The 10,833-nt window shown below is 47.6% G+C and overlaps 1 protein-coding gene across 1 annotated transcript; it reads left to right on the top strand.

Annotated features, from left to right (window-relative positions):
• The first annotated feature begins 7,569 nt into the window (after positions 1-7,569).
• LOC123094404 (F-box/FBD/LRR-repeat protein At1g13570-like) lies at positions 7,570-10,186 on the top strand. The gene is made up of 5 exons (XM_044516416.1): positions 7,570-7,756; positions 7,837-7,979; positions 8,578-9,390; positions 9,500-9,646; positions 9,730-10,186. Exons 1-5 carry the CDS (start codon positions 7,717-7,719, stop codon positions 10,096-10,098), a joined length of 1,512 nt encoding a protein of 503 aa, XP_044372351.1. The 5' UTR covers positions 7,570-7,716; the 3' UTR covers positions 10,099-10,186.
• The last annotated feature ends 647 nt before the right edge of the window (positions 10,187-10,833 follow it).

Here is a 10,833-nt window from a genome sequence, read left to right as displayed (position 1 = left end):
GAGATCCAGGGTAGCGGTCATCTTGCCTGAAATCCTGCAAGGAAGAAGAACGATTCCATGAAGAAGATGAAGCCACGAAGACGAATCGAGCGTAGACGAACGAATCCTCACGATCGCAACGAAACAGGAACTATCCAGAAGAAGCACACAACATGGTAAACACACCACACATGGAAAAGACATGATGCTCAACCAAGCATGATGCATGACAAGGCTACATGAAGCTACTCATGGCAAGAGATGATGCAAACAAGAGCAACACATCAAGGCAAGTTTAAATGAGGACGGGAACAACATATAACAATTTCGGTAAGTCCTCATGTTCAAGTTGTTAAACAGCAAGTTAAGATGCACCAAGATGATCTACACGAGATTCTAGTCAAGTTACATATAAAGTTCATTATATTTGGAGCTACAGCCTAGAAGATATGAGCAAAACAAGTTAAACATGGCATTGATGCAAAATGCATACAAACATCAAGCAAACACTTCAAAACATGGATGCAACATGGTAATATGAAACTACATGCAAAACTAAGCAAGTTTCATATAGAGCACACTCAAAACGGAGCAACGGTGCAACACATACACTCCAAACAAGATATAACAACAATCTGTCCAAAACAGCAACTAGGCATCTAGCAAGCATCAAAACAATATGCTACAACACCTCAACATAAGATAAAAAGGCATGGACATGATGTACAGGTAAAGCATGACAAAACATGAACACTGAGCTATCTCCAAAAATCACTAGAACATGCTCCAAAACACATGGCAAGATTGCAAATAATAACAGTTTCAGGCTTAGCAGAAATAACATCAGGTTGCAATGTTTAGAGCTATCAAACAACATGTTACAGGAACTTATCATGGCAAACAGAGGCATGGCATGCTACTAGTAAATGCATAGAACAAAAATCCTTTATTGACCATGAGCCAAAAAGGATCAGAAGATATGATGGCACCCATGTAAACATAGCAAGTTATATGATAGATTCATACATGGCAGAAACAACAATAAGTAGGCATGTTGATGAGCTTGTACCACTCACCACAGAGCAATACATGGCATGACAAGGTGACCAACAGTAAGAAGACATGTTTATGAAGCTAAGCATGGCAATAGCAAGTTCATAGGGTGCACGGATCACTAGCAAAACACATGGCACAAACTGAACTTAATGTTAACAGGCTGACAACAACATTATTTAGCAACTTTGGAGCAATGTTTACATAGCATCACAAAATAACTAATTCAGCCTAGCAAAACAGCAACAACAAGTACCCTACTTAACAAGCTTGATGCACTCAGTACAAGACTCACAAAAATACATGGATTGCACCCCTGTAAAGATGGCATGTCATAGTACAAAACAAATGTAGAGCTCATGCTCATAGGATGCACACATCAAATGCAACAAAAATGACAAATCACCAAGTTATAAGAGTTTCAGCAGATTAACATCATATAGCACTCTTGCAACGATGATTCGGGCATCTAGATGAGCTCAACTGAACATGGTGCGATGGAATGAAATGAAGAGCATCTCACAGCGAACATTTTGATATATTACACGCACAAAACGGAGCTACACGCACAGAGTTATGATGCGATGAACATGGGCACAAAATGTAAAAAAAATCGGGGACTTGGAGGAATTTATACCCTCCGGAAGTCAACGGGACGAGGATATCCGGGAAGAAGGGATCCGGGGAGCGCGCGCTGCGTTTGGTTTGGGAACCCGGTGGATTTGGTCCACCCGGACCGGATCCAAACTCCGGCAAGGGCAGGGCGGCTTCGGCGAGCTGGGGCGCGGAGGAGGCGGCGGGACGCCGGCGACGGGAGGCGCCGGGCGACCGGCGACGGGGTGGAGGGAGCCGGGCGGCGCTGGGGTCGGGCGCGCTCGCTGGCGGCATGGCGGCGCGGCGGCCGGAGAGAGCTCTGCGGGGGCCGGCGGCGAGGGGAGGATGGCGGGCGGCGGGGAGGCGCCGGCGGGGCACGGGCGCGGAGGCGCGATCGGCGGTGACGGGGCTCGGGCGTCCGCGGGAGGCGGCGACGCGGTGGCCCAGGGTCGGGCGGCGGCCGTCGGCGCGGGGCCGCGGCGGCGGGGACGGGCCAGGCGGCGGCGGCGTCCGGGCCCGGGCGGGCCTGCCTCGGGCCCCGGCGGGCTGCGGCGGCGGGGGTGAGAGAGAGAGTGACGTGGCGGCGCGGGGTTGGCTGGAGGTAGTGGCACGGACATGTCCGGCACGGGGCGGACGCGTCCGATGGCGGCGGAAGGCGATTTTTAGGGTTAGGGTGGATTTGATCCGGAATTTGGACGAGGAGCACATATTTATAGGTACAGGGAGCTAGGAGTGTCCAAATGGAGCACAGTTTTCACCCACACGATCGTGATCGAACGACCGAGAGCATGGATGGGGTTAGGATGGGTTATGGGACACTTTGAAGGGGTGTTGGGCTGCAAGACAAAAGAGGCTTTTGCGGTTACCCGGTTAACCGTTGGAGCATCAAACGACCTCCAAATGGCGCGAAACTTGACAGGCGGTCTACCGGTGGTATACCAAGGCCACTTGGCAAATCACGATCCATTCCGAGAATGTTTAACACCCACTCACAACAAGAGACAAAAGGGGGACGCCGGAGGACATAGGAGTGCCGGATTGCAAAACGAACAACGGGGAAAATGCTCAGATGCATGAGACGAACACGTATGCAACGCAATGCACATGAAGATATGACAAAATGCAACACACAAGCAAATTACATGGCAACAACAGCGAATAACTGGCTGACACCTGGCGCATCGAATCCGGGGCGTTACACCCTGTTGGCTGACCAGGTGACCCACCCTAACCAGTTGGCCTTCATTAAGGGCCGGTACATCCTGGATGGGGTCCTTGTCCTTCATGAAATCCTTCATGAGGTCCGCATCAAATGCCTCAAGGCGGTTTTTCTAAAGATTGATTTCCACAAGGCGTACGATACGGTTAGCTGGTCCTTTCTCCGGGAAGTCCTTCTTCAGAAGGGCTTCGATGACCAGTGGATCACTAGAGTCATGCAAATGGTCTCTTGCGATCGCACGGCGGTCAACATCAACGGTGAGATTGGCCCTTTCTTCTCCACCCTTTGTGGGGTTCGTCAAGGCGACCCCTTCTCCCCGTTCCTGTTCAATATGGTAGTAGACGCTCTTGCCTCCATCCTAGATAAGGCAAAAGCCGCTGGCCACATTCGTGGGATTACTCCCCACCTTTCCGGGTGCTCTGGGATCTCCATTCTCCAATATGCTGACGACACTATCATCATGGTCAAAGGCTCGGAGGTGGACATCGCCAACCTCAAGTTCCTCCTTCTCTGCTTCCAACAGATGTCGGGCCTCAAGATCAACTTTGACAAGAGTGATGTTATGGTGATGGGATACTCCCCCTCTGAGTCTATGGCCATTGCCAACAGACTTAATTGCCGCCTGGGCTCCTTCCCCACCTCCTACCTAGGGACGCCCATTAGTGATTCGCGGCTCTCCGTCGCGGACTTGCGCCCCTCCGTGGCCAAGCTCCAAACTCGATGCGAGCCCTGGCAGGGGAGGTGGCTGTCCAAGGCCGCCCGGACTATTCTCATCAACTCATCCCTCTCCGGCCTCCTCTTGTTTCTTATGAGCTTCTACAGCCTCCACGAGTCTCTCCACAAGGAGATCACCAAGATCCAGTCCCGCTTTTACTGGGACTGGAGATAATGACAGGCAGAAGTACCATATGGTCAGCTGGCCCGACATTTGCAAGCCTAGGGAGCAAGGTGGCCTGGGCATTATGTGCTCTAAAAGGATGAATATTGCCCTCCTCTCCCGTTGGCTTTGGCGCATCGCGCAAGGTCAAGGTGGCCTCTGGCTTGACATTATCCGGACTAAATACCTGCGTGGACAACCCCTAGCCTTCTGCCAGAAATCAGGCGGCTCTCAGTTCTGGCAGTCCATTGTCCAGCTTCTCCCGGTCCTCCGCATAGGAACCTCCATCTCGGTGGGTTCCGGTCTCTCGACGCTCTTCTGGTTTGATCGTTGGGCCGGGGACTCTCCCTTTGCGGCCCGCTTCCCTGTCCTCTTCTCTATCTCCGTCGATCCCATGATCTCTGTTGATAGGGCCCTTCTTGACTTAGGGCGCCTTGCTTTTCGACGGCCTTTTGGGCCCGCGGAATCCACCGCCTGGCGTGAGTTGCTTGACTGCGTTGCTCTCCATGAGCCTTTGGTGGATGGTGGCCCTGACCTGGTGCGCTGGCGCCTTGAGCCGTCGGGCCAGTTCTCCATCAAGTCGCTCTACCTGGCCATTGCCCCCTCCTCCGCCCCCTTCCCGTGTCGATGGTTTGGTCCATCCGCGTACCCCTGAAGATTTGCATCTTCATGTGGCAATGGATTCGCGGTCGGGTCCCGTCCAGGGTGGAGGTCCGCAAGCGCAATGGCCCGGGTACTGGCATCTGTCCGCTCTGTGGTGTTCCCGAAGACTCGAACCACATTTTCTTCTCTTGCGTCTCCGCCCAGTTCCTTTGGAGCTGCTTTCCCGAGGTGGTCGGTGGAAGTTGGTGCCACACCAATTTCCCGGACTTATTTGCTGAACTCCGGCTGTCCCCCGTGTCCTCTCGCCACATTAGGTGGCTTGAGGTTGGGATCCTCGCCTGGACCCTCTGGACTGTTCGCATTGTGATCCAGCGTACTCCCCTTCGACGGGCTACTGACGCGCTCTTCAAACTTTCGGGTTTCTTGCAGCTTTGGCGGTCGCTTAGCCGCCCCCCCGGACCGCGACGCCATCTCAGCCTTCATCGCCGACCTCCGCTCGATGGTCGTCCGCCTGTCGCCGCCGCCTCCTCCGCCACCGCCGGATCCAGACTAGAGGCTTCCTTCGACCGGTGTGTGATGTTTTCTTTTTATTTTTCTGGGCTTATTGAGCTGTGCCCTCAGCAGAACATGTGTACTTTGCCGTGAGACTTGGGTGTGTGTGTGTGTGTGGACATGCTTCTGTTTGTATGCTCTGTGGCGGTTTGCTTTATATATAAAGCGGGGCGAAAGCCTTTTTCGGTAAGTCTATCAGTAGTTGTATTGTTTGAAAGACAGCATAACACTATTTGACATGAATGGGTTGGTTTCATAAAATTGAGTATACTCCAGAATACCAGATATTGGTAAAAGCATATATATTAAAGCAGTTCTTTACACATATACAATTATATGTTCTAGGATCTTGAGCAACGGAAAAACGTTTCAAGATATTGGTGGGATAAAAAAAGTTTCCGTCTCTAGGTATATCAATCAATGTAACATCAAGAGATGATTGCTAATTAATTTCTCTATTAATTATTAGAGTTCATATGTGTACAAGTTTAATCTCCCAAGTTTTACAATTTATAATTTATGTAATTATTGTATACGGTTTCTGTTATTTCTACATTTGATCCATTATAACTTGTTGCACAAGAAGGGGATAGAGTGAAATAGCGATTGATTTGATGCATATCTCATTTCCGTCATACAAAGAAGATATATAAATTTTGTCAATAACTACTACTAAGCAACTACTGTCGAGATTCTGTGATAGAAATAAATAATATGCAGCTTAATTTGATGAGGTTGTGTATACCCAAAGCCCAGTGGCTCTTCTCGCCTCCCCTCCCCAGTCCCCACCACCTCTCGCCACCAGGCCGACCCAGAGGCGGCCCAAGTCCAGCACCAACCCATTCCCACCCTGATCCGAGACCTCTCTGCTCTCCTCGTTCCTCTTTCGCTTGAACCCTAGAGGCGCGGCGACCGGGTGGCGGCGGATTGCTGCGGCGGGCGGGCGGCGGCGGAAGGCGGATTGCGGTGCGGGCGGCAGCCACCGTTGAGGCCAGCCGGCCACTGGCGGCGTCTGCAGCTCGGCGCGTCGCGGCCTCTCCCTTGCTGGGCGCCGCCGGCATCTTGGCAAGGGCGCATCGGCGTCCGGCGCTGCGGCGGCGGCCGGCGGCGCAGCGACCATCGGCCAGGAGGCAGGAGCAAGCGGCCAGCGGCGCACGGCCGCACGAGCACAGAGCACTGGCGCAAGCGCAAGGAGCAGGACTGCAGGAGCAGCCTGCATGCCAACTGGCCAAGTCCCCAAGTGGCCAACTGCGTTGAGATTAACAGCCAAGGTCAAAGGTGAGCACATTTGTCATTTGATAAACCAGCTACTAATGATTAGAGCCATGGAGGAACATATACTACTCCCTCCGTCCCATAATATAAAGAAGTTTTTGACACTACACTAGTGTCAAAAACGTTTTTATATTATGGGACGGAGGGAATAATGATTAGAGCTATTTTGTAATTTTTTAGATACTTTAATTTTAAGGACCGGTCTAGCGAGCGGCCGGCTGCTCACTATACTTTGCGAGCGGCCGGCTCAAAATTGCAAGTTTTGGTCCTCTAATAATTTATAAATAGCAATTATCTATTGTGTGTCTTTTTCTGTTAGTTAATGGATGTTTTTATTAGCATTAAATGCGTATAGCAAATGCGTACAGACTGGTCCGTGAAACACATTTATTTTCGTCTCTTAAATCTTTAAAAAGTCGTATCTTTTAAACCACACGTTGGAATTCAGATCCGTTTTCACCTTTGGGTTCATCGCGACGAGATCTTCGAAACTAGATCCCATATGGGTATGTTTCGACGAATATTTTTTTGATGCCAACTTTGGTGCTATATGGTGCAACTATAGTACTGCATTATGCAACTAGACTACATTGCCGTGCCAACTGAGTATATGTGTGTGTAACTAGTCCTGCCAACTAAATATTAATGCGTGTGCAACTAGTGTCCTGCCAACTAAACATCAATGTGTGTGCAACTAGACTATATTACAAGCCAACTAAGCATATGTGTGTGCAACTAGTCTTCCTGCCAACTAAACATCAATGTGTGCGCAACTAGACTACGTTACAAGCCAACTAAACAACAATGTGTGTGCAACTAGACTACATTACAAGCTATGATAATTCATATGCGACTATGCGGACCAGATTATGCAACTATGTGGCCATGTATGTGCCAACTAGGACTACTATGTGTGCAACGACAACTACTGAGGATGCAGCTCCAAAAAACTGGGTTTGAAAAAAATTGCACCATGCAGTACTAAAGTTGCACAAAGCAGTACTGAAGTTGCACAATACAGCGCCAAAGTTGGCATCAAAAAAATTTCGTCGAAACATATCCATGCGGGATCTAGTTTCGAAGATCTCGTCGCGATGAATCCAACGGTGAAGACGGATCTGAATTTCGACGTGTGGTTTAAAAGATACGACTTTTTAAAAATTAAAGTGGCCAAAATAAATGTGCGTGAATCTGTTTCCAGGACTAGTCCGTACGCATTTAATGCTAACAAAAAACATTCACTAGCTGACAAAAAAAGACACACATGTAAGTAACCAGCCCGGCCGCCCGTTCCTATGAAAAAGTGGGCGTGCACTTTTAAGATTTCAGGTAATTTTAATCTTCCTTTGTTTGATACGGCAGTCGGCGTTTCCCCGTTGGTTTTCTTGCAGTCGACTTGTAGTTCCTTTCCCAGTAATCCTCCTTCCACTCCAAGTCCTGGTCGGCTCCGACAGCGCGATTCCTTCCTCCTGGCGCTGCATATAGATCCGTATATAGATCCGTGGACAGAGCAAACGTCGATCGTCTGTCCTTACGGGCTACTGGCGCTGCAGTGGCGGCTCTCATGGCGCAGGGCGACGATCACCGGAAAATCATTGCCCCGAGTAAGCCTAGTTCTCCCCCTCTGTTGCTTCATGCAATACGTGATTAGTCGATGACCATGACCATGCTTGTTGGGTTGCAGATGGATCGGTTGCTTCAGCGAATAAAAGAAAAGGTTCGCCCTGTCAGCAAGATGGCGATCCTTATTTTCTAAAAAAAAACGGTGATGGTGATTCTCAAGCTGGCGGAACAACAATGGGATGCTCACTCCCGTACCTTCCAGAGGTATGTGCCACACAATTTTGATGATGGGTGGATTATCTTGCAGGCATGATATGCGGTTGTTAACTCAAATTCTTTGGACTATGTGAGCTAAATAGTATCTGTAAACAGAGAACAGATCTTTACTCTCCTAAAAAGATCAGTAGATTTCCTGTCTATCGTAAATCTAGATCACCTGCCAGGCTGCCATCTTGATGTATGGTTCCTATAGTTATCTTAGTTTCTCTTAAATTAGCATAGACTTCTCTTGAGTTCTTTGCTCCTTTAACCTATTTATAACATGCAATTGGCTATTTGCATGTGATGCTGTGCATTTTGGTTGGCACAATTGCACAACAAACAATATCATTGTCTACTCGGCTCTCTAATACCCTCAGTTAGGTAAATACTTTTGGATGCAATGCTCAATGTACATACCAAGGTTACATTCAGTTTCACTATCTACCTAAGCAATGCAGCAAGTCTTGTATGAATCATGTCAAGTTATATCCAGGGTAGAATGCTACTCCATGTAGTTCCACCGTTTTACTCTCTGGTTTAAGTAACAATTTAGTTTGACAATCCCAGTGTTAACATTCGGTTCCCATGCTTGCCCATGCAGGATATCTGGCATCATGTCCATTCTCTAATGCCACTGCGTGATGCTGCTCGTGCTGCTTGCCTGTCGCATGCCTTTCTACGATCCTGGAGGTGTTATCCCAACCTCACCTTCAATGAGGATGCACTTAGGCCTGAAGGATGTAGGTACAGTGGTCGTTTCAAAGACGCAGTTGACTGTATTATGAGAAATCACTCAGGCATTGGTGTGAAGATATTGGAGCTCCGACCATTTTGTATCGCTTATGACAATCTTAAAAGGTGGCTTCGGGTTGCTGTTAAACCAGGGATTGAAGAACTCAACCTTACGATTTGGCATCCATTAAAAGAGAACTGCAAGTTTCCCAGATCGCTTTTATCTGATGGGGTTAGGAACTCACTTCGGTGTCTTAAACTTGGTCGTTGTACCTTCCAACCCACAGCTGAACTCGGCCCCTTTCTAAACCTAACAAGTCTACGTCTTACACATGTGCGTATTACGGAGGATGAGTTACAGGGTCTTCTTTCGAATTCTCTTGCTTTAGAGAAGTTGGAACTGATTGGGTGCAAGGGAATAATTTGCCTGAGGATACCTTGTGAGCTTCAGCACTTCAGCTGCCTGAGGACTTCTGGATGCATGAGTCTGAAATTGATAGAGTGCAAAGCTCCAAATCTCTCCACTTTAGTCTTTTGCGGAAAACCAAAACTATTGCTTGGAGAAGCTTTGCAAATGAAGACATTACGCATATCACGTTCAGGTGTTATCTGTTATGCTCGTACTGAGCTGCCATCCATTATGCCAAATCTCGATACTCTTTACTTATGTTCCAGTGACGAGGTAATCTAAAACTTTTTGTGGTAGATGATTAGCAGTATGTGCACATCTGAGTAGTCATAGCTTGTGAATAATAATTTTAATATGACATGTGGCGTATTTGTTTATGCAGGTGGTCGATACACCAATGCTGCCTACCAGATTCCTCTGCCTCAAGCACCTGACCATTTATCTGATATCAGGACCCTCGCCTTATGACTATTTTTCTCTGGTTTCTTTCCTTGAAGCATCTCCTTCCTTGGAGACTTTGAGCTTGGATGTAAGATGTTTTTCGTTCTATCCTGCAAAGATGACTAATCGATCTATTGGCTCAATTAATTATTATTATTATTATCTTTATAGGTGTTGAAGAAACCTATGGATAATGAAACAGTTTTTGGACAATTCCCACATTTGAGGCAGATGACTGAAGATCGGCATTGCCACCTCAAGAATGTGAAGATCACAGGGTTCAGCTCTGCAAAAGGCTTGGTTGAGCTAACCTGTTATATCCTCAAGAACGCAGTGTCACTCGAGTTTCTTACATTGGACACCAATTGTGGTTCTACTAGCAGGTGTTCTGACAATGGAATTGGGCGGTGCCCCTCCAAGGGCAACGGTCTAAGGGAAGCTTGTAGAGTGCTTCGGGCTATTAGAACATACATTGAGAATAAAGTTCCTGAAAGAGTTAAGTTTACTGTTGTGGATCCTTGTAGCCGATGCCATAAGTAGTCATAATCACTTGCATCATGTATGATATTCCTAATTTAATTTAATGTACCATGATGTGTTTCTTGATCAAGCTATTGCAGTTGAGCAAATGTGGAACCCTTTTTAGTTTTAATTTGAGATGAAACTTAGTTTGTTTGTTGTGCTTGTGCCCAACAATTGGCTGTCAGTGAGGTCTTGTCATGACAACAGGGCCGACCATCTATGCAAAGAACGAGTAATGGCAGCACCTCGCTCACCACTAGATCTATGAGCGAGTGTTACCACGGCAGCCTGAACGTGTCCACTCTTTCCCTCAAACACGCAGGAGGACAGTTCCAAGGTCGAATTGATATGGTAACCATGAGAAATAATGGCCATCAAGCTTAATATAGTATTGAATCCTATGATCATCCAAAATAAACAATTATTCTCAGATCTGAACCTTTACAATTTTATTATTTCAGATGATGGAATTATTATACACTTGTGGTATACTGTACGTAGTAGTCTTTTTTTTTTTTTTGCAATCCTGTACGTAGTAGTCTGATAGCCTAAATGATTTGGCGCGATGTGTACGGTGAAAATAAGTTTGAAACAGGATTGTTTTTAAAATATTGATTAAAAAAGGATTAAATTTAAAAAAAAGGTCCGAGGCGGGTTGGGGCCATTGGGATGCTTAGTTTGCAGATTGGGAACCCATGATTGAAGGGAGTCTAATCCAGGAAGAACATGTGCCGATGATTGATGTGCTCTCTG

Source organism: Triticum aestivum, chromosome 4B, assembly GCF_018294505.1.
Source record: "Triticum aestivum cultivar Chinese Spring chromosome 4B, IWGSC CS RefSeq v2.1, whole genome shotgun sequence".
Classification (NCBI taxonomy): Eukaryota; Viridiplantae; Streptophyta; class Magnoliopsida; order Poales; family Poaceae; genus Triticum; species Triticum aestivum.
Note: the sequence above shows the minus strand (reverse complement) of the source record. Positions and strands in the feature narration are given on the sequence as shown.